This window comes from Carcharodon carcharias, chromosome 4, assembly GCF_017639515.1.
Source record: "Carcharodon carcharias isolate sCarCar2 chromosome 4, sCarCar2.pri, whole genome shotgun sequence".
NCBI classification, from domain to species: domain Eukaryota; kingdom Metazoa; phylum Chordata; class Chondrichthyes; order Lamniformes; family Lamnidae; genus Carcharodon; species Carcharodon carcharias.
Window position 1 is genome coordinate 124,167,945 of NC_054470.1, and position 25,379 is coordinate 124,193,323.

General features: G+C 41.2%; 1 protein-coding gene across 1 annotated transcript in view; it reads right to left on the reverse strand.

The window, feature by feature from the left end:
- The window catches only part of fer (fer (fps/fes related) tyrosine kinase), a 416,238-nt gene that overhangs the window by 136,741 nt on the left and 254,118 nt on the right, over positions 1-25,379 (reverse strand). Inside the window, exons 13-14 of the mRNA XM_041185738.1 lie at positions 12,450-12,506; positions 345-460 (exon numbers count right to left, since the gene is read on the reverse strand). Of these exons, the coding sequence (XP_041041672.1) occupies positions 345-460; positions 12,450-12,506 (173 nt within the window). The remainder of the gene's footprint in view (positions 1-344; positions 461-12,449; positions 12,507-25,379) is intronic.

The following is a 25,379-nucleotide window of genomic DNA, read 5'->3' on the forward strand; positions in this document are numbered from 1 at the left end:
TTCAAAGATAAACCACGTTGATTTTAACCCAAGGACAGAGTCACCTCATATTATAAGCCCTGATGCAATTATATGTCTTATTCACCCAACCATCTTTGCCACAGACGATGATTTCGAAGTGAAACATGATACAGAAAGGGGAAAGGAAACAAGAATAAATCTTTTTCTCTTCAATATCCAACCTTGTAGAGTTGAAGAAATTTACATGATCTTGTTTCAGCATAACTTTTGATGAATAGGTTCACTCACATTCAAGTTTGTCAGCATGAAGGAAAAGAGAAAATCACTTCCATAAATGTAAATGCAATTTTCTTTTCTGTGCACTTTCAATGTATAAAACCTACCTTGCTTCTGATAAGAACTTAATTTTCAGCTCCTGTGGCAAATCTTCTTTGCATGTTTTTACAGCTACTGGAGTTTTATCTTTGAGTGTTCCCTTGAAAACTTCGCCAAAATTACCCTGAAAAGTATAACATTTAATTTAATCATAAACAGATACCTATTTGATTAAACAATCCTGGTAAAGCAAATACGGGAGGACATTTTTCTGACTGTAATTTTTCTTGTGAGAATGTATTCTTAATTCCTGTGTGCTTTCATCCCAATGTTTAAAATGCTCAAAGGAATCTTGTATAACCACGTCAGGTATCCAAATCCAGGTTTACAATAGTGTCAGTTCAAAAATATATCCCACAAATGTCAATATCAGAAAGATTCTGGTTGCTGAAATATAATTTTGATATTACAGAGAAAAATAATTTTTGTCGAAGCTTTTCATCTTGCAAATATCAGGAAAATTCGCAAGAAAATGCCCGTGTCAGGAGACAAAAATAAATTTATACTCTATGAGAAGAGAGTGCTGATTGGTAGGCAAGTGGAATCTGACTGGTAGAGGCTTCGCCATGGAGAATGCACCAGTTGATGAAAACTGACAGTTAACTGCCAAACATTATTTGAAATTTAAACCAAGCAGCTCAACTCTGATTCCTCAGGGCAATGTCTTGACCAATGAACCAGGGAATGGCTGTCACTTATTTTGTTTAGCTGAAACAGACACAGTATATGTACATATTCTTTCTGTCTGCAAAGAACAGAGCCCTGTGTACATACATACGTAGCTTACAGTACACGCAAATGCGCCAAACTGCGAGCCCGAATGACAATCTTAAATTAGTTGTCAGCGTAATTCTGAGCACACTGAGGATTATTTGGCAAATGTTGTCCAATCACAAGATCACATCTAATGTTGGACTCTGTTTTGAATTTTGCAAGCACGGACTGTTTGGGTACAGTCCGTATCTTGCCTTTTGTGAGCAGCAGCTTAGACATGCTGTTTAACATGATCCACCAGTCTTTGGGCCATATGGTCTACATACCTAGCATCACATTGGCACTGAAATTCAAATACCACATTACTCAATTGTGTGAAACTATCTTTAGGCTTGACAGCAGCATTTTGTTAGTGGCGAATACCACTCACATTGCTATTGCATAGTAGCAATGTGAAACAGCTAGCTTCACCTGTTATTCAAATTTTTGAGGTACTTTGTCCTTCCAGGGTAATCTGAGGTAGACTGGGCACATTTCAGGGCCGAAAGCGACAGTCTTCGGCCCGTTCATGAGTTTGCGCAATATACAGTGCAAAATGATCTGATCAGGGTAGCCGTTATCCCACAGGATGGCTTTGATGCGCCCTATTTCCTCACCAAACTTGCATGGTGAGCAAATGGCTCAGGCCCTATTTATGGGGTTGCCGATAAGGCCAATCTTATAATGTGTGGAACTGTAATAATCCAAACACGCATATAGACCAGTGGTTTGTGGTAGGCCATGGTAGAGAACCCCCTGGAAGATTTCTCAACTAGTACATTGACTGCTTCATTTCAAAGGTGAATTTGAGCACAGGGTGGAGCCCATTAAGACATGTAAGGAAATTATTACATGCAGCTGCAGGTTTAAAAATAACAAAAGTATCAACCACATGTTGGAAATATGCAAGGGGTGGAGGTTAGGTGTCATTCCATCAAAGACACGTTTCTCACGGAACCCAATAAAGATGTTTGCGAGAGCTGGGCCAAGAAGGGATGCCATGGCAGCACCATCTATTTCGGCATACATGGTATTATTAAAGCTGAACTCAACTGCGCGAGTTGCCAAGTTTATAAGCTCAGTGAATACTGATTCACGCAATGGTGATGGATCTAGATTGCCATGATATAATGCTGCAGCACAAATATCTATGGCTGCCTTCAGTGGAACATTGGTGAATAAGCTGGCAATATCAAATGAGCACATGGACACAGCATTGCTATCGATATGCAAATCTTGTATGGTCTTCACAAGTGAAAGAATCCTTCACCCGTGTATCTGGAAAACTTGCTCAAAACTGGTTGTAATAAAGTCCTGTCCTTTGAAGACAGAAAGAACAAGTACACACATTGTGCTGTTTCAGCTAAACAAAATAAGCGACAGCCATTCACTGGTTCATTCTCCAGGGTAATGTCTTGACCAATCAGAGTCAAGCGGCCTGCTTTAAATTTCAAACAATGTTTGGCAGTTAACTGTCAGTCACCATAAACTGGTGCATTCTCCATGGCAATGCCTCTATCAATCAGAGTCCACCTGCCAACCAATCAGCACTCTCTTCTCAGGCAGTCTAAATTTGTTGATTCCTGTGACATTGGGGCAATTCACAAGAAAATGCCTGAGTGCAAGAAGAAAAGCTTCAACAAAAAAAGTCTCTTTTTTCAGCAATACTCATGTTCTGTCCTACCAAACGACTAACTTTAATGCTATGAAGTTGTAAGTAGTAGTACAACAGATGGTATGTAAATTGAAGTATTACGGGGTAAAATTACATTATTAATTTAACAGATAAATTAACAATGTACCATAACCATTAACTTATTTTTGCTAATCTGGAATTTATAGGTGAAATTTTCCTAAATCTTCACCCAGAAACAATGAATATTGGGTTAGAGCAACTGCCTAAAAAGGAAGCTGATTTTCTTCCTTATAGCTAAGTTCCTTGACAGGCATGCACTCTGACCCACAAAATTTCCCAATATTCACTGTGCCTTGGTGAGGGAAAAAAGGCAAATATTCTAAGAAACCTTTATTCAAATTCATACACGAGATGTGGGCTTCACTGGCTGGGCCAGCATTTATTGCCCATCCCTAGTTGCCCTTGAGAAGGTGGTGGTGTGCTGCCTTCTTGAACCGCTGCAGTCCATGTGGTGTAGGTACACCCACAGTGCTGTTTGGGAGTTCCAGGAGTTTGACCCAGCGACAGTGAAGGAACGGCAATATATTTCCAAGTCAGGATGGTGAGTGACTGGAAGGGGACCTTAGAGGTGGTGGTGTTCCCAACTATCTGCTGCCCTTGTCCTTCTAGATAGTAGTGGCCAGGGGTTTGGAAGGTGCTGTCTAAGGAGCCTTGAATTCCTGCAGTGCATCTTGTAGATGGTACACACTGCTGCTACTGTGTGTTGGCAGCGGAGGGAGTAAATGTTTGTGAATGTGATGCCAACCAAATGGGCTGCTCTGTCCTGGATGGTGTCAAGCTTGAGTGTTGTGGGAGCTGCACTCATCCAGGCAAGTGGGGAATATTCCATCACACTCCTAACTTGTGCCTGACTGAACCTTAGAAACTACTTTGAAAAATAAATAAGGATGCTGCCATCATTTCTTGCTGATAAAAACCTTTTTTTATGAAGTTACCTATTACTCAGCATGCTTGTAGAAGTGGTAGATATTACAATACGGGCTGAGTGAATCTGAAATCTTACACGATTTAGAATAAAAGTAGGGGATGAAAAAAAGCCTTTTTAGTCAAATGAATCTGGTCCTTCCCCTTACTATGTACAACCTTCACTGTTCCGAACTTAATCCCTTGAGAATGGAAATGAGCTTCCATTGTTACGTGGATGAGAAATCAGCAAAGAAACACAAGCAGCAGGCTCCAAACTAAATGTACACTGCCCTTGTCCTGCAACATGCAACCTGGATTCCACATATTGGCAAGGATGGTTGGTATTTGAATATTCTTTATAAACAGAATGACCATCAGAGCCTCGGATTTGAAGAATGTCTGATCATGCATTTCCTGATGGAGAACCAGTATTGTAATTGCTTGCTGAAAATAAACACTGCAGATGCTGGAAATCTGAAATAAGAACAGAATATGCTGGAAATGCTCACCAGGTCAGGAAAAGAAAGAAACATAATTCACATTTCAGCTCCATTACCTTACTTCAGAACTGGGGACAAGGAGAGAAAGGGATAAAAAGTGAAAGGATATCAACTTGAAACACTGGGTGAAATTTGATCAGTGATGCTGGTGCCAACGGTGCACCCAGAAGTGGCAACGATGCTTGGAGCAGAAGCAGCTGGCCAAAAGTGACATGGCGGTTGACCAATTAAAGCTCTTCATGTGCGGGACCCGTTGAATCATGGGAAAGCAGATGGGCCAGATGGTGGAAAACATGTGGGCCGGATGGTGGAAAACATGTGGGCCGGATGGTGGAAAACATGGATACGGCTGTTGACTTCACATGGTCTAGTGCCATTTTCAACTGCCAGTCAGACCTGACTGCAGTGATTTCTGTGCATCTGTCTGGCATTTGGAAAGTACATATCAGCCTTAATGCACATAATTGCATCAGCCTTCAGTTGTAAAGCAAAAGCTTTTGAAAGGCTGAGGCACAAAAAACATTACAGTCAGTTTCTGAAGGCAGATGAGAAAGTTGGACAGGTTGGACCTGCATCAAGTGCGGTTTAGAAGAATGAAAGGTGATCTTATTGAAACATGCAAGATCCTGATGGGACAAAGTGGATGCTGAAAGGATACTTCCCCTTGTGGGAGAGACCAGAACTAAGGGACACAGGTCAAAAATATGGGGTCCCCCATTTAAGACAGAGGTAAGGAGGAATTTTTTTTCTCTCAGAGGTTCAGGAGTCTGTGGAACTCTCTTCCCCAGAGAGCAGTAGAGACAAGGCCATTGAATGTTTTTAAGACAGAGGTGGATAAATCCCTGAGTTCAGGATAGTGGCATTGAGGCCACAATCAGATTAACCATGATCTTATTGAAAGGTGATGCTGGCTCAAGGAGCCAAATGGCCTTCTCCTGTTCCTAATTCCTATGTTTGTATAAGAATCATAAAACTTGGGAATGGCAAAGATCTCAAAAAGAATGGCCCCACGTTGCAGCAATGCCTCCTTGCAAGTTCTACTTCAGGCAGCCCAGAAATGGTGCAACATGTTGTTTCCAGCAGATGGAAAGAAGAGGCTGTCATGCATCACCAAGGAACCCTGGTGGAAGATGGCAGCAGAGGTTAGAAGCTGTGATCCTAACCCTTCGGACATAAATGAGGTGTGCAACACATATGAATGGGAGAAGTGATTGCCAAGATTTTTAAACTAATTGTTTGTGTTTCTTCATGCAGGTGTCAGGACCCCAAAAGGACATGTAGCTGCCTCAGCTGAAGCCCTGCATTCAACCTCTGGGAGAAGAACGCAGTGTCACAATTTTCCCCTGGATTATCGCCAGTGCGGATACCTCTACCTCAGTGTGAAAGTGTTCACGATATAGCTCTGGATCACAAGCTGGTGAGCACATAATTGACACGCAGAAGCAACTGACAGAGGCTTTGATAGTTGAGTCATAACAGTCGAGGGTCGTGACAGTCAGATGATTGCTGGAGGCCAGGACCTTGCAGAACCCCAAGCTGATGACGGGCCTCTGGTGTCAGCCACAATGAACCAGCCGAAATTGCAGCGAAGAACATGGGAGCATTTTGGCGGAACTGCCAGAGGCAGGATGATGGAGGAGTCCATTGAGACCATGTGTTCTGCTATGTCTCAGGTGTTTGAGTGCATGGCTTCCTCCATTGGCAACTGACATGGAAAGCTAGATCCAGCAGATCACTCGGTGGCTGCTGTATATGCACTCAGATCTGAATACCATCGCTTTGACCATGAGCTCAATGTAGCAGTAGCTAGGCAAAAGGGGATGTTGAGTCTAGAGTCCCATCCAAGTCAATGTCTTACTCTGATATACAGGCAGGTGCCATCACATACCAAGTGGATGGAGAAACTGCGAACTGAAATCTGAAGGCTTCTTGCATGGTGTTCCCTAGTTGGACAGTTGCATCTTTTCCCCCTCTGCCAGTGACCTGACTGCTTCCAGTCGATGATATCACAAAGGAGGCGTCTGCTCTGATAAGAGAGTCCATCAGCATATGTGACGACCTTCAAGGCCTCAGGGACCCAGAAGACAGCTGCCAAGGTGATCTCAGCATGTCTAGCAGCTTGGCTCCTGCTCAGCTGCAGATGCAGAGGCTGCACCTCATCATAGAAATCAAAAACAATTTTGGAGGATCACTTAGTTGCACCATTTTGGCAAGGATGTTTATGCCTTTAATGTTAGTGTTTAGCTACAGAGCGTAATTAAGTTATGATGGATGTTATCTTTCTGTGTTATTCATTTTCTTCTGGCCTCTAAATGGAGATGACAGATCGTGTCCCTTTAAGTATATGCCTATGGTGGTAATGTTGCTGTATGGCCATCTTCATGGGCATGAGCATGGAGAGACTGATGAAATCTTAGGATATGTCAGGGAAACATTACCAGTGGCTGTTCTATGTGTGACATTTCAGGAACCTCATGAACGAAGGAATCATTTGTGAATAAGGTTTTCATGAATTTCCTTAGCACGAGTCTCCAGGGCTCTGACTTCAGGCTTAAGGTGCCTCATGATGTCATCCTGCTTCCTCAGCCAGGAGGAACTCGTTAGAGGCAGAGTCAGACCCTACACTTCGTCTGGATGCAAGGCCTCCAACCCTTGTTGCACGAGATTGTAAAAAGCGCAACTAAAAACAATGATACTGGAGACTCTCACTGGCTCAAACTGCAGAGCTCCAGCTGAATGGTCCAAGAATCTGATTTTGATAAGGCCTCTTGTCTGCTCTCTGGTGACTTGGATTGGGCCATTGCAGGGATTGTGTTGTGCCTCAGCTTCCTCATCCTCATAGGTGGTAACAGCTATGTTTTGAGAGGGTACCTCATCAAGGATCATGGAGCCACGTGGGAGGCTCGAACTACTGTGGCAGTTGGGAATGCTGGGGCACAAATGTATCATGACTGCATCCCAGGAAACAGGCACACATCTGCAGATGCACTTCCTATGGTCGCATGTCAACTGAACGTTAATTGAATAGACTCCCTTCCTGATGATGAAGGGTGCAAGCTGGTCTGATGGAACTTTGATGATCACATGTGTGCAATCTATAACGCCCTGCACTTGTGGGAAGCCTGCAATGGTCCCAAAGCAAAACTGATAGCCTAAAAACCTATCTGGATCAGTTCAGGATCACACAAACTTTCCAGCCCTTTTAAACAGGCATTGGTGACTTCCTGATGCAACGATGTGTGGATGCCTGTGATATCCTGCACAAATTCCTGGTGCATCCGTGAAAAGATCCGGAGGCATAAAAATTTGATACTGCAGTGATCTCTAGGGCTACTGGAAATGGGTGCCCACGCAAACCCATCGGTGCTAGGTTGACCTGCAGCAGAGCCTGGTGAGGGATTTCATTTTTTCACAGGATGTTGGTGTTGCTGGCTAGGCCAGCATTATTGCCCATCCCTGAATGCCCTTGAGAACGTGGTGGTGAGTTGCCTTCATGAACCACTGCAGTCCACATAGTGTAGGTACACCCACTGTGCTGTTAGGGAGGGAGTTCCAGGATTTTGACCCAGTGATAATGAAGGAACAGTGGTATAATTCCAAATCAGAATGGTGTGTGACTTGGAGGAGAACTTGCAGATGATAAGACCAAAAGACATAGTTGCAGAAGTAGGTCATTTGGCCCATCAAGTCTGCTCCACCATTCAATGAAATCATGGCTGATTTGATAATCCTCAACTGCACTTTCCTGCCTTTTCCCCATAACCTTTGATTCCCTTACTGATTAAAAATCTGTCTTTCTCAACCTTGGATATACTTAACGACCCAGCCTCAACAGCCCTCTGCGATAAAGAATTCCACAGATTGACTACCCTCTTGAGAGAAGAAATTCCTCCTCATCTCTGTCTTAAGTGGGCACCCCCTTACTCTGAGATTATGTCCTCTGGTCCAAGAGTCTCCCAAAAGGGAAAACAACCTCTCAGTCTACCCTGTCAAGCCCCCTAACAATCTTATATGTTTCAATAAGGTCGCATCTCATTCTTCTAAGCACAGGCCCAACCAAATCAATCACTTCTCATAAGAAAATTCCTCCATACCCAGGGTCAGCCTAGTGAACCTTCTCTGGACTGCCTCCAATGCCAGTATATCTCTCTTTAGATAAAGGGACTAAAACTGTTCACAGTATTCTTGGTGTGGGGTCTAACAAGTGCCTTGTATAATTTTAGCAAGACTTCCCTATTTTTATATTGAAATAAAGGTCAACATTCCATTTGCCTTCCCTATTACCTGTTGAACTTGTATGCTAACTTTTTAGGATTCGTGCATGAGGACCCCCAAATTCCTCTGTGCTGCAGCTTTCTGCAGTCTTTCTCCATTTAAATAATATTCAGCTCTTATATTTTTCCTGCCAAAGTACATAACCTCACATTTTCCCACATTATATTCCATCAACCAGGTTTTCGCCCACTCATTTAACCTGTCCATATCATATGTAGACTCCTTGTGTCATCCTCATCACTTGCCTTCCCACCTATTTTTGTGTCATCCGCAAACTTGGTGATAGTACATTCACGTGATTAATATATATTGTAAATAATTGTGGCCCCAGCACTGACCCCTGTGGCACTCCACTTGTTACAGGTTGCCATCCTGAAAATACCCTCCTTATCCCAAACCCCTATCTTCTATTAGTTAGACAATCCTAAATCCATTTTAATATACTACCCCCAACACCATGGGCTTTTATCTTAAATAGCCTTATGTGTGATAGCTTATCAAACAGCTTTTGGAAATCCTAATATATTACATCTACTGTTTCCTCTTTATCTATCCTGCCTGTTACTTCCTCAGAGTTCTAATGAATTTGTCAGGCATAATTTCCTCTTCATGAAGCCATGCTGACTCTGCTTGATTATATTATGCATTTCCAAATGATCTGCTAATACATCCTTTACAGTATACTCTAACGAACGTGATGGTGTTCCCATGCATCTGCTGCGCTTGTGCTTCTAGGTGGTCGAGGTCCCGGTTTTGGAAGGTGCTGTAGAAGGAGCCTTGGTGAGTTACTGCAGTGCATCCTGTAGATGGTACACACTGCTACCACTCTGACTCAGTGATGGAGGGAGTGAATGTTTAAGATTGTAGATGGGGTGCTAATGAAGTGGCTGCTTTATCCTGCTATTGGAGCTGCACTAATCCAGACAAGTGGGCAGTACTGCATCACATTTCTGATTTGTGCCATGTAGATGCTGGAAAGGTTTTGAGAGTCAGGAGGTGATTTAATTGCCACAGAATTCTTAGCCCCTGCCCTGCTCTTGTAGCCACAGTATTTATGTGACTGGTCCAGTTAATTTTTTGGTCAATGGTAATGCACAGAATGTTGATAACGATGGATTCAGCGTTGGTCATGCCATTGAATGTCATGGGGAGATGATATGATTCTCTCTTACTGGAGATGGTCATTGCCTGACACTTGTTTGCTACTTATCATCCCAAGCTTGAATGTTCTTCTGGTCTTGCTGCAGACGGACACAGACTGCTTCAGTATCTAAGGAATTGCAAATGGTACTGAACATTGTGCAATCAACGACGAACATCCCCACTTCTGACCTTATGATGGAGGGAAGGTCATTGAAGAAGCAGCTAAGACAGTTGGGCTGAGGACACTACCCTGAGGAACTCCTGCAGCGATGTCCTGGAACTGAGACGATTGACGCCAAGAACCGTAACCATCTTCCTTTGTGCTAGGTATGACTCCAACCAGTCAAGAGCTTTCCCCCTCTGATTCCCACTGACTTTAGTTTTCCCAGGGTTTGATGCCACATTCGGTCAAATGCTGCTTTGATGTTAAGTCATTCTTACTAATTTTCTGGGCGAGGATGCTCCCAGATCCCTTTTGATGAATAGCATACCCACTTCTTATATGGCCCCTACACCACGAATAGGAAAATTATCAGCAGATACAAGTAATATACACAACTACACAAAGCATAATCTGGCATGATACTTAGACAATCATCAGCACTGTCCTCACCTTCAGGTATAATTATTTTTTGACAACGAGCGCAGGATATCTCTTGAAGACCTTCTGGATAAACTAGGAAATTCTTCTTTTCCTTCCTTATTTTTTATTTTAATTGCAAAATTTACCACAGGATTAATCAGGAAGTGACCTTACAACCACTGTGTCAAAGGGAACACTGCTACCAACTAAGCCAAAGTAGCAGCCAAATTATGATGGGCTGAACCATTTCCAAATATCTGATGCACAGAAAATGGCTGAAACAGGATTGCCCTGAAGGAGAACAACTGACTGCAAACCAAAGAATTTAGGCAAGCTCCCACAGAAACATGTCAATGTTTTGGCCATGGCACTCTCTCACAGAAACATGGCAATGTCTTGCTCATGGTGCTCTTCCCCTGGAATATGCCAATATCTCAGCCTCACTCTCTCCCACAGGAACCTGGCAATGTCTCGCCATGGCACTCTTCCACAAGAACAAGGCAAAGTCTCTCTCAGGATTATTGCCAGCACTAAATCTTATTACAGAGCATTCGGAATTTCTTTGCTGACTCAATATATTGGTATATCAATAAGGAGAAATATCTACTAGGAATGGGGTTTCATCATATGAAAGGAATGAAAAATCAGAAAGGAGACAACACAAACTGTTACATATAGTTTAATAAGTTATATGATATATCTAAAATAAGAAAAGGCTAGCAGGTCCCAAAAGCACAAACACAAAATTCTGCCAGAATTATTCTCACGCCTCCCCGATAAATTCTGTGAGAGGCAAATGAATGGCCAATTCAGAAACTGTGTGTCAAAACTCCCTTTCTGTCCTAATGCAACTTCTCAGTCTTCTGGGGGAAGTAATTTAGGAACAAATGAGGGAGGAGTGAGTGCAGGCCACAGTATTGCTGAGATGCCAGTGGAGCACTGCTGCTGATTCACACTGTTCTTCATTTATCTGTATGTTAATGTGACTTTGCAGTGTACAGCCAAACCCTTTGTAACCAAATATCTTTGTCTTGCGCACGTACATTCCTTGAATCTCATACTTAACAAATACTTAATGAGATGTGCCTTGGCGCAAAAAGTTAAGTCGCTTTGGTTTATAGTAGGGTGGAAATACAGAATCGTTCCATCAGTTTTATTTATTTCCACTAATTTGTGTAATCATATAAAAATAATAAACACACTATCCCACACTGCCTCACGAGATCATCTTGTTTGACTTAAAACTAATTTCTTAACTCCACTCTTCTGTACCTCTTGTGCTCCTTACAGTGCTTAGTGATCTGTCCACTTCCCTGCCACTAACTTTAAAATGTCCTCTTCACTTTCAGATTTTAGCCAAACTGTCTCAAAGAACAAAGGACAAAGTTGCCAATGATCATTGTTGCATTTAAATGAATAGAGCTTTGGAAAAAGCATGGAGTGTAAATGATCACTGGAATGCCAACTTATCTTGGTCTCCAGGATGCTGGTCTGAAACCTAATTTACATTTGTCAGCCCTGCATCCTGTGATTTTAACCTCTTAAGAGCCATGGTTAGCTCTGTAGCAGCTGTGATAACATAATAAACAAAGGTCTGAAATCCTGAAATGTTAACAGGTATTTTTGCAGTATTTTCCATTTTTAAACAAGAAGCCCATTCTATTTATTTCCATTGTGCAAATTTTTTACTTTCATGATGCTAACCTTTCTCTGATTAATATCTTTTTTAAAAGCATTTTGTTTCAAAAAAAGGTGAAATTTGCAACTTTTTTTTCAACACTATGATAACAAATACTCTGATTGCTGTGAGAATACACTGCACCATACTGTATGGCAGGTAGTATCTTGATTTGCAATTTTCAGCTCTGCCAATTCTTGATAGTTCCACAATTAAAGAGATTCTAATCAGTTTTTGCACAGGCATAGAAGAGAAACTTTGGGGAATGCTGAAGTCACGCCAGCATTGCTCATGTGTATTTCCAGGTGGCCTACTACAGAGCAGCACAAGCAGTGGACTGGAAGCAAGTTGCCTGACTGCTTATCCGCCACTTTGGTTTGGGTACAGTTTTCAACAAGCTAAAATAGACATTTAAAAATTTAAAACTAAATTTTATTAATCAGAACAAGACCAAAGCACTAAGAAACTGCACAGTTGAAAGAATAAATGGAAAATTGTTACCTAGTGATATGATATACATACACCACTGCAAACATTTACTAGTTAACTAAAAAAAATTTAGAGCCTTTTCTTACTTACTTTGCCCAGTAATTCTCCAAGTGTTACATCTTCATGATTGAGAACCCATTTCTTGTCCTACGCCAAAGTTAACAAAAAAGTGCATTAACAATCTGCATACTTTTACTTCAAGCACATGTTTACTACCCAGTGTAGAAAGGCATTAAATGTCATGGTGTAAAATTCAAATTTTATCACAAGTTAATTGGAGGGCATTTCAGGAAACATTATGTTGCAATTGTTATGGCACAGGCGATGATAAATGCTGAGTTGTTCAAATCCCAAAGGGAAACTTGAAACAACTGCCACAATTTGTTTTGCAATTTGTAAAAATTTCGAGATGAGTGCCCTGAATTCAGTAGTAATAAAACCACCAAGTCTTATAGGATTTTACAAAACTAGATTAAACATTTATTAATAAGAGAAATGATTTTTAAACACATACATAGATCTACAAATTGCTACTATGATAACTTGTAAATCCCCTACTTGGGAATCCCCAACTGTCAAAGAGCACACTGCTCCCTGAGGCAAAGCCCTGTCTCAGGGAGTTTACTGACAGGTAAGAAGAGTAAAAAAACAGAGAAATATTAAAATTATTAACATGTCCCCCTCATGTGATGATAATACACGAGATGGGACATGTTAATAAGAAACACAAAGTTTTACATTTTTAAAAAACGGACATGAAACTTCATCCCGCCAGTGGATGAAGTTTCATGAGTAATCTGGGGCCCGCTGGGGCTCCTGGCCTGCCCGCCAGCCTTAAGGTTGGACAGGCAGGTATTTAATTATCTTAACTAGCCTGTCAATGGCCTCAATTGGCCATTGACAGGTCAGCGGGTGGACAGCTGATTTCGCTGTCTGCCAGCCTTCCTAAAAACTTAAATGGTCCAGGATGACGTCGGGGTTTCCACCCAACGTCATCCCGTGTCATTTTCCCCTCGACGATTTGGAAGTTTCATGAATAATCTGGAGCCCACTGGGGCTCCTGGCCTGCCCACCAGCCTTAAGCTTGGACAGGCAGGGTCTTTAACAAGGTTAATTAGCCTGTCAATATCCTTAATTGGCCATTGACAGATCAGCGGGCGGACAGCTGAATTTGCTGTCTGCCCGCCTTCCTGAGGATTCAAATGGACCGGGATGACGTCAGGGGTTCCTCCCGACGTCATCCCATATCATTTTCTCCTCGGTGAGCGGGCCCCGCCCCCAAATTGCTGAGGGGAAAATCCTTCAGCCAGTTACACTTTCATTAAGGCAACAGTAAGACACATTTTTAAAAGACCCAGGCAAAGAAACATGATACCCTGAACCAGTCAAATTCAAAGTGAGATAAAAGCAAAATACTATGCATGCTAGAAATCTGAAAGAAAAACAGAAAATGCTGGAAAAATTCAGCAGGTCTGACAGCATCTATGGAGAAAAAAACAGAGTTGACGTTTCGAGTTCGTATGACCCTTCTTCAAAGTGGGTTTTCTCAACTTCAGTTCTTTGATAACAGCAGCTTGAGGCATAGATGCTGAAGGTTTTTCACACTTGTTAGATCTTAAAAATGCCCACCCTTACACACAGCCTTCGCTCTTTTACACATACTTTCCCCTTTGAACGCAAATTCCCTTGTTTCACTATGTCTTTGGACTTCATCTTTCTGATAATAAAAATCTCTCATAGCATTAAGTTTTACCAGTAATCTTTGGGAAAAACAAATACACTGTTTCTAAACTTCACCTAGCCAGGTGACACATTTCACTCCCTCTTTTGAAAACAATCTAGTCTGTTTATTTACTTCTTTGTTTACCAACTTAACATTTCAACCCTGGCTTCTCTTCTAAAACATGAAAGCCTTCAGGCCAGCTGCCTTTAATCCAATTAAGTCACATACACACACGTACACACACAGGCACAGATACCATTATTTTACAATAAATTCCAATAACATAGAGAAAAATATTTTCCTGGCACAATGTAATTTTATATGTGGCATAACAAATATGAAATATTTTCACATTTCAGAAATGTGACATTTTGTGGAACAATTTTTCTATTGAAAATCTACTTGTAAAAATGCTACAAGTATAAATCTACATTCTGCAAACCTAATTAGCAATTGTGATATCACAACAGCATTGAAACCAGACTGCAAACTATGAAAAGGATGTAGCATATGATTAAATCTTTTACACAACTTTGCCAGATTCATTTTTAATGTATGGCATGAACAAAAAGGGCATTTAGCATGTTCCATTAGGTATGATTTATACTGTGTTCTTGGCGCTAACCACACTCAAGTTTATCACTTCAGGTAAAAAGATCGCCCTGTCGCCATAGTAATCACAATACCAAGCTGGGACTATCACATACATAAAAGCCCATGCCATGTATTCACTGCAATTAAACATTTTTAAATGGTGAACTACTATCCGTTGGGTTGCAGAAATGGCTTTAAGTGTGCAATACCAAACATAAATGCCACAGGAGTCACCTCTGCAGTTTACAGGTAAGAAGTTTAACAAACTAAAAATTTCAAGCTAATATTTGCCCGTAACTTCCGGTGAAGTGGCAACTGAGTCGGATTACCATTCTGCTCCTATTTTCTTAGCTTGAAATCCTGCTGCTCCTATCTCACCTGACCTTGCAACTCAGGCCAGGTGAGGTCACTCCAGCACGGCAGGTTGCTGTGGCCGATTGTCAAGTCCAAGAGAGTCAAAGATAAGTAAACCACACCTCCTTTTTTACTGCACTAGCTACCATAAACCAGGTATGTTTAAAGGTCCAACCACATTGACAAGCCAGAAAGAAGGTAAGTATAAAGAGTACGGATTGGTGGGGTGTGGGGGTGGTATGGTTGGGTTGAACACAGGGGAGGGGGTCAGGGTGGTTTCAGACCAGCTGGTGGGTGTCAGGTCGGGCTGGGCCAAGTGGGGAGGGGTGGAGTGTCGGGCTGGGCCAAGGAAGGATGGGGTAGTCCCTTGAGGGGTCGGGTGTTGTCGGCGGTTAGTGGGGCAATGGGGAGAGTCCAGTGGGGGTGGGGGTGTCAGTCGTATAGTTACCCAAAAACTAGAAATGGTCTTAATTCTTCTAAGATTTTCTGGGTAACTATTGCTGTATGACAGTTGGAACCATCCCAAGTTTGCGGTTTAAATCATGTTATCAGATGGTTCCCAGTGCATTGAAAATTTCCCGAGGGAAGTTTGAACTTACTGGGCAATTGCTGTGCAACCCTCACCTGGGAACTTGCAGGGTGTGGGGGGGCCGGGGTGGGGGGTTGGTGAGGGGGTTCCTCAGTGCATCTTTGGGGTTCCCCTTACCACCTTCCCAGGCACACTGGCCCAAAGCAAAGAAGTTACGGGTCAATATATACCCTAAAATTTGCACTTTATTTTCAAATCAAACAATAATTTAAGCCACTCATTATTGATACGATTCAGGATACTATTGCAAAGTCCACCCTGTTATGTGTTGATACCAGTCACTATTGATGACCAACTACTAATAAATAGTTGGCAACTGTTAAACTTCTCAAACTAAAAATATAACCATTAATTATGCATATAATACATCAATACATTTAATTTTCTGTTTTACTTGAGAGCCTTTGTATTTGAAAATAACAGCAATTTTATTGTCCATGTCCAAATGTACTTTTCATTAAACCTACTGCCATTCATTGTCTTCAGAAAATATGTAAGTATTTTACTTTCAAAGAAGCTGAATTGAACTTGAAATAATAAGCAATTAAGTCAGAAATTGACTGCCCTTCAGAGTTGTAAAAATTGCTCACACTTCCAAGGAGGGATATGGGAGTCTCAAAAGTTGGGAAAATGTTTTAATCACGTTTTTGGATAGATAAAAAGGTTGGAATAAATAATTTGAATTACACTGGCTAGAGATAAAAGACAATTAGAATACAAGAGTGAATAGGAAAAATGAGAGAAGGCAGCAAAAACAGAAGTAGGGTTTTCCCCGCTTTTATTTCAAAGTATATTTTAGCAGACTAGGATTGATGTTGCAATAATACATCTCTTCTTGCTACTTTGGTAATTTTGTTAATGAAATAATAGTGTCACAATATGAGTGCCAGAAAGTTTTTTTTAAAATGACCTCCTCTGTATTTCCCTGAAGTTGTTAGAATTGTACTTATGGCTAAAGTATACTTTATATTGAATGTTTAGATTCATGATGCAAGAACCAATGTTTACATATTGATTTAATTTAAATGCAAGATGGGACCACCCCACTGGTCGCAAAATGACTTACTTTAAAAAAGACCACTCCACAGCAATAATACATTACAGGTGGCCTTAATAGGCTGAGGGTTAGCCTTTAGCCCCTCAGGAGAAGCAAGTTCTGCCCTTGAGAACTGCCAACAATCTGATTGGCTGGCAGCTTTTGCAGTCCCAACAATGCCATGAGGAGAATAATGGGCTCTGCTGGGACTGAAAGACGGCCCAAGGAAGAAGTGTCATGGACACTGGAGACAGCTAAGTTGCCCTTTTTCGGTTGAGAGAGATCGGGCACCAGAGGGAGGAGGACGAGGAGATGGGGGCGAGAGTTTTGGAGTCCAGACAGGGAGTCACAAAGGGGGGCGGTACGATCTTAGGCGTGGGTTTCCCCGATAAGCACAGGGCATTTCCCCCAAAGAATGTACCTCCCTTTCCTTCCCACCATTTCATCAGCTTGGGTGAAAAACAGCCTTCCCACTCTCGGCCACCTTAAGTGGCCATTTAAGGCCAGTATTATGGGGACCGTGTCAGGGGTGGGCGAGAAGGCACTGGGCTAGCCACCCGACATATTTTATGTGCCTCCTTAATAAAAAAAAAGCCCGCAGCAACCGTAAAATTTAGCCCCACAGTCAACTGAGTATGTGCCAGAGGACAAGTGGCCAATGTAACACTTATTTTTGAAAAGGGAAACAGAAAATCCAGGTAATTGCAGAGTTACGTTAGCTGTGGTGGGGAAAATTTTGGAATATTTAATTGAAGATGAAATTAACAAAGGTCTAGCTGAATAGAAGCAGATGACATGAATTTCAAAAAGGAAGATCATGCCTGACAAGCCTGATAAATGTTCTTTGAGCAAGTGTCAGATATGGTGGACCAAGAAGTTTGGTAGATCTGGTTTATGTGAACTTTGACAAGGTAAAACACAATGGGATATTTGGTAAGATTAACAATTTCAAAATGAAGAAGAGGGTAGCAAAGTGGATTGCAATTGGTTCAAAGGGAAGAAACAAAGTGTAGGAGTTAAGCACAGAGTGGAACCAATTGGGTAGCAGTATCCTACAGGGTTCTATTCTGGGACTGCTTCTGTTTACTATTTACATCATTGAGTTGGACATAGGAAGGGAGGGAGTGTCATCCAAGTTTACACACATGACTAATAAGAGGCACAGTAAATAACTTGAAGGCAAAGGAAAATTAATAAATTATGAATGAACAAAAATTGACATTAATGGAATTAAATGTCAGTAAATGAGGTAGTACATTTTGATGTTAAAAGAAAGGAAACATTATATTTTGAATGGAAGGGTGGGTGATATGGAAGAGCAGAGGAGTTTAATTTTCAGATTCACAAAACAATAAAAATATTGGGTAGAATTTTGCCCTCGGATGGCGTGCGGGCCCCACTGGCTTGGCGGCGGGCGGACAGCTGACCCCTGCTGCCGAAATGGAGTCCGCCGCCATTTTGAGTGAGTGGACCAATTAAGGCCCACCCAGCAGCCTGCCCAACAGGAAGTGCTATGCATTTCGCGCTTCCTGTGCAGGAGGCGGAGGGATTCCCCTTCTGTCAAAGTGCGCCCTTTTGCACATGCACGCAAAAGAGCACAATGTTCCCTGAGGCAAAGTCCTGTCTCAGGGAGTTTAGTGACTGGTAAATAAAGTTTAAAAATAGAAAAATATTAAAATGATTAACATGTCCCCCTCATGTGACAATGTCACACGAGATGGGACATGTTAATAATATACACTTAAAATTTGTTACATTTTTTAAAAACGGACATGAAACTTCATCCCGCCAGTGGATGAAGTTTCGTGAATAATCTGGAGCCCGCTGGGGCTTCTGGCCTGCCCACCAGCCTTAAGGTTGGACGGGCAGATCTTTAGTTATCTTACCTAGCCTGTCAATGGCCTCAATTGGCCATTGACAGGTCAGTGGGCGGCAGCTGATTTCGCTGTCTGCCCGCCTTCCTAAAAACTTAAATGGCCCAGGATGACGTCGGGGTTTCCTCCCAACGTCAACCCATGTCATTATCCCCTCGGCGATTTGGAAATCCTGGCCTTCACGTGGTCAAGGCCAGTAAATATTCCAAAATATATAAAAGAAACATAGAAGCCATAAAATAATTGAGAGACCACAGTTGGAATATTATGTTAAAGCAGTAGATAGAGAACAATGCCGATTTACTACTAATTGGTCCCAGGAAATACAAATATGATTTTTTTTAAAACTTGAAAACATTCGGGCTCTTTTTATAAGAATAGAGGAGATTGTTGGATGATTTGACAAAGCTGTTTAAAATTCTGACAAGGTAGAGAAAATCAAATTGTTTTCAAAGATTCAGGGGCCTAGAATTAGGAGAGATACAAGACAAAATGCAAGAGATTTAGGCAGAGAATGGGAGAAATGTGTCTACTGTTAGATGTGATTTTTGTGGTGGACTGCACTTGCTGAATAATCCTGAGTGTGCTAATAGCTACACTAAGAACCAATTTAAGATAATCAGTCAAGCTCATAATGCAGTTCATTTATACTTAATAGAAATGACATACATGCACAGGGACCCATTCTCTGCAAACAAAAGTAATATGTTCAAGCCTTACACCATTTTTGAATTATCCGAGAGCTCGGGGAGCCCATTGTTCCCTGTTGCTTTCTCCATGGCAAAGTATCGGCCAATCAGAGTGAAGTTGCCAACCCATTGGCACCCTCTTCTCCTATAGTATATATTGTTGTGATCATTTGAAATCTGACATTCTTGTGTTTATCCTGATGAGTGCAAGACGGAAAGCTTTGGCAACATATCTCTCTTTTTCAGCAATATTCAAAAAACCTTTTTATTCCAAAAGAGAGGATTATGATGCCATGGAAGGCATAACCAGAATTGGAGATTGAAGCAGGGACCATATATTTAATACTGGGTTGGTTAGGCAGGTCATTGAAAGGAGGATAAAGGAGTTTGGAAACAGGGTGAACACATGACGTTAGGGCTGCTGCTAGTGTGGAGGATAAGTATCAACATTTGGGCTGAACTGTTAGGCTAAATAATGATTTTCCATGTTGAAATTTCAATGTAATTCTACATGGTAATGCAATAATTGTGATTTGCACTAGTTTTAATTACATGAATGTCTTTTTTCTTCAATGTCCCTTCAAATCACCCTTTCAAGTGCACTTTGTGCTTTTTCCTCGAGAGTTGGGGGTAGCTGGAAGTGTGAGTTTTAGTAGCCTACAGCAATTATGAACAGTTGACTTTGAAGACAAAATTGTTTTATATTTTAATGGGTTTCAGAGCTATTTTGCCAACTCAGTACTATGTAGCTTCTCATACTCTTAATTGTATTTTCCTCAGAATATAAATTACATTCCAGAGCCAAATATATTCCCCAAGCATCAAATGCAATAATAAAATTACATTGAGTTTGGCTGAATTTTTGAAACAAGTTGGTAACTAAAGGCATACATTTTAAGAAGCACTATAAGACATGAAACCCATCAGTTAATATATCAGGTTTCTACAAAAAATATATTTAAATTGTGTAAAAAATATGCATCCAGTTTTGTAAATCATCACAAATTTAAATTTTAATATCATTGGTTTCTTCAATAAGTCAGTTATATATTACAGACAGGAGGGGGTTTAAGTTAAACAGCCCCAAATTCTTCTCTCATCACACATCTGTAAACAGAAAAGTGTTTTTGATTTTTGATTTCCCACTTTGTAAGCTGTTTTTCCCAACCCTTCAGTTTTGGTGTGATCCTATTTCTATTAATAACCCCACAGCAAACTCAAGATAGGGTAAACTAAAAGGGTTAGCTTACTTTACACACACTCAAAAAACAGGAGGGGGCATCACTACCAAGTTCTGGTACATTCATACAATAAAAAAGGGATAAGGGAAAGAAAGAGGTATAGAGCAAAGTCAAAGAGATTATAAGAACTATTGTTTCACATGACTCCAGAATCTAGAATCAAAGTTCAATGGTGTAATCTGTCACAGAGTCAGCAGGCTCAAGATGGATGCTGGATAATCCACTTTTCCAGTAGAGATGAATTCCATGACAAGATGAGCCCGCAGGGATGAATCAGTCTTGTAGGCGCTGGTACAGACATTCAAAAGTTCCAGTAAAAAAAGCTGGGGAGCCAGGTATTCAAAACCTGGACAGAGCCCTTTAACTGCTGCTGCCTGCTAGGTTGAAAATGGCAGTCTGCATTTTTCAGCACCAGAAGGCAATATTGCAGGTTCTAGCAGCTTAGGGAGGGTGTCATGTGACATGACTCCCACTCTCCACGTTGATTGGACAAATAGCATATATCCCTTGTCTGGATTCTTGAGTGAGTTAATATTTCATCCATTAATAATTTCAAAATGGGGGTTCAGGGTCCTTTGTCCTCACAGATGGCCAGAGACTGACCTTAGAAATACAAAAGATATTTGTACGACTCCTTGGGATTTGATCTCTACAGTCACAGGGGAAGTAGGGCCTCTCTAGCAACACCGAGGTTGCTTCCGAAGGCCAGAAATTCCTTTTGTGTGAGTCATTGCCAGTCATGGCTTCAGTCAGTTTAAAGCCTTTGTCCAGTTTAAAAAATAATAATTTTATACGTTAGCCAGGGTAATATATATAAAAATATAGAATAAGGTCTTAGCCACCTGACATATTTTAAGCTTAGCAACTTTTCGTTATAAAGCACGTGGTTGCTTGCAAATTACTGCATCTGATAACAGTTTTGTGAATATTTGTATTGTTTGAGCTTTATATTTAATTCCTTATATTAATTTAACAAATGGCCAGTAAGAAATTTAGAGATGTTCATGACACTGAGATGTACACATTTAGAATATCAAATTATGAGCCTGGATTTTCACTGTGTCAGGATGACTTGGGAGCCCTTTAAAAATGGCTGGCTGGCGAGAAGGTCCCAGTTCCAGAATTCCCGACCCCAATCCGGGGCTGTCAAATTTTCAGGAGTGCCTTCAAAGAGTGCATGCTAGTTCCTGTCAAAAGCCCGCAACCAGCATTCCTGACCTGACTGGCTCCATTGCGGAGATAGGCACATTCGACTCCTTCGCAATTTTCATGGAGTCAGGCCAGGTTTTTAAAGAGTCGTGGTTCACAGCCCTCAGAGGAGTCGTGGACCCTAGTATGCATGAGGGGAACTTTTTAAAATATAAGTTCAAAAGATTCTCCTCATGCATCTTGTGCCAAGCTCTGCCCTTCCACCCACCCCCATGGCTCTTCTTGTCCCCTATAACGAGCCATGACACTTCCATTCCCATGGGTTCTATAAAATATATAGTGTGTCAAGAAACTCAAAAGTGTCAGTAGGATGTGTCAAAAAAAGGTCATTCATAACTTTCTCCTTTGTTGAAAAAAAGTCATTTTACCACAATCCAATAAAAGAGTCAATCATCCAGACCCTTAAAAGTAACAATAACAAAAACCACAAACCCTTGAATGCACTTAACATTGTGTAAATAAACAGTGTGAAATTGACAGCAGAGATCAGAGAGCTTGAGCTGTCAATCAAACAATGTTTTCTCTGGTGCGCAGCTGCTTCAATAAGAGTAAGGTACCACCGGGCTCTTGGCCAAGCCTCATTATGTATGCTGATGTACACATTCTGATACTTTAAAAGGTCAGGATGATTGACACATCGGAATGACAAGAAGTTAGGAAAAGGTGGCAGGGTCGTTAATGAAGGATGACATTAGTTCAGCATTGAGAAACAATCAGCTGGAAAGATTAGGATGTAGAATCAGTTTGGATAGAGACAGGAAATAGTGAAGGTAAAAGGTCACGTGGGAGTAGTTTGTAGGCCCCTTTAGCAGGAGTTACATGACAGGAAAGCGCATAAAGAAACTAATAAATAAGGCATGTACGAAAGATCCTGCAATAATTATGGGTGACTTTAATCTACATGTAGACTGGGAGAATCAGATTGGTAAAGGTAGCCTGCAAAATGAGTTCATGGAGTGTTTTTGGGACAATTTCCGAGAGCGTTCTAGAACCAACAGGGAGCAGGTTATCCTACACCTGGTAATGAGCAATGGATTAACCAATAACCTAATGGTAAAGGATCACAGCCTGATAGAATTTCATGTTCAGTTTGAAAGTGAGAAGCGTGGATTCATGACCAGTGTTTCAAATGTAACTATGAGGGTGTGAAGGCAGAGCTGGCTAAGGTCAACTGGGAAACTAGGTTAAAAGGTAGGACAGTAGAGTTGCAGTGACAGGCTTTTAAGGACATCTATAATAACTCTCAACAAAGATTTATCCCAGGGCAAAAATATGGCTCTTTGAGAAGGATGCATCATCCGTGGCTAAATAAGGAAGTCAAGGATAGTATTAAAGTGAAAGAAATACTGCAAAGATTGGTGGTAGGTCAGAGGATTGGACAGACTTTAAGAACCAGCAAAGAATGATTAAAAAGATAACAGAGAGGCAGAAAGCAGAGTATGAGAGAAAGCCAACATGTATATAAAAAACAGTAAGAGTTTCTACGAGTATTTGAAAATGAAAAGAGCAACCAAAGCTAGGGTTGGTCCTCTAAAGAGAGAGAGGCTAGGGAATTGATCATGGAAAACAAAGAAATGGTGGAGGAGTTGTACAGTATTTTGTGCCTGTCTCCATGGTAGAAGACTTAGAAAACTTCCCAATGATGATTGAAAATCAAGAGGTGATGAACTGAAAAAAATTGCCATCACCAGGGAAAAGGTGCTAGGAGAACTATTAGAACTAAAGGCTGACAAGTCCCAGGGCTGGATGGCCTGCATCCCAGTATTTTAAAAGGAGTGACGGTGCAGAAAATAGATACACTAGTTATAATCTTCCAAAATTCCTTAGAATTTGTAAGGGTCCCAACGGATTGGAAAATAGCTAATGTAACACCTTTATTCAAGAAAGGAGGGAGGCAGAAAGCAGGAAGCAATAGGCCAGATCTGAAGGAAAATGCAGAATCCATTATTAAGGAGGTTATAGCAGGATGCTTAGAAAATCACAATGTGATCAGACAGAACCAACGTGGCTTTGTGAAAGGGAAATTGTGTTTGAGTAATCTATTAGAGTGTTTTAATGAACTAACATTCAAGGTGGATAATGGGGAACTGGTTGATATGGTGTACCTGGATTTGCAAAAGGCATCTGATCAGCTGCCATATCAAACCTTACCACACAAGATAAGGGCACACGGTATATGGATAACACATTAGCATTGATAAAAGATTGGTCAGCTAATAGGAAGCAGAAAGCAGGGATAAGTGGGTCTTTTTCACATTGGTAAGCTTGAACAAGTGGAGTGCCACAGGGATCAGTGCCGAAGCCTCAGCTAATAACAATTTATATATCAACGACTTGGATGAAGGGAGGAATGTATGGTAGCTAAATTTGCGGATGACACCAAGGTAGGAAAGTAAGTTGTCGAGAGGAATAGAGAATCTGCAAAGAGATATAGACAGATGAACTGAGTGGGCAAAAATTTGGCAGATGGACTATAACGTGGGTATATGTGAACTGTCCATTTTGGAAGCGAGAATAGAAAAAGGCTGAACAGGTTAGGCCTATATCCATTGGAGTTTGGAAGAATAAGAGATAGCCTTATTTAACTATATAAGATTTTGGGAGGACTGGATAGGGAGGATACCAGGAACATGTTTCTTCTTGTGGGGGAAACTATGCCTGTTCAACTTTTCTTCATAAAAGAAGCCCTCAATCCCAAAAATGAATTGAGTGAACCTTCTCTGAACTGCTTCTAAAACAATTATATATTTTTTCAAATAAGGAGACTAAAATTGTACACAGTACTCCAGATGTGGCCTCACCAAGGACCTGTACAGTTGCAGTAAAACATCCCTACTTTTGTATTCCATTTCTCTTGTGGGGGAAACTAGAACTTGGGGACATTAAGAATAAGAGGTCTCCCTTTTAAGACAGACATGAGGAGAAATTCTCTCTGAGGATCATTAGAGTGTGGAATTCTCTTCCCCAGAAGGTAGTGGAGGTTGGATCTTTAAATTTATTCAAGGCAGAATTAGATAGATTTTTGCATGACGCAAGCATGACCCAGACCTCCCTGTCGTTTGCCATTTCAACACTCTACCCTGCTCTCATTCCCACATGTCTGTCCTTGGCCTGCTGCATTGCTCCAATGAAGCTCAACGCAAACTGGAGGAACAGCACCTCATCTTCCGACTAGGCACTTTACAACCTTCCGGACTGAATATTAAGTTCAACAATTTTAGATCGTGAACTCTCTCCTCCATCCCCACTCCCTTTCCGATCCCCCCTTTTTTTTTTCAATAATTCATATAGATTTTTCTTTTCCCACCTATTTCCATTATTTTTAAATGTATTTCCATCCATTGTTTTATCTCTACCTTTTAGCCTATTTCGATTCCTTCACCCCACCCCGACTTGGGCCATCTGTACCTTGCTTATCCTGCTTTCTACCCTTAATTAGCACATTCCTTAGATAATATTACCACCTTCAACACCTCTTTGTCCTTTTGTCTATGACATTTTTTGGCTATCTCCACCTATCACTGGCCCTCTATCCCACCCCCCCACTTAAACCAGCTTATATTTCACCTCTTCTATTGTTACTTAGTTCTGTTGAAGAGTCATATGGACTCGAAACGTTAACTGTGTTCCTCTCCGCAGATGCTGCCAGACCTGCTGAGTTTTTCCAGGTATTTTTATTTTTACTTTTGTTTTGGATTTCCAGCACCCGCA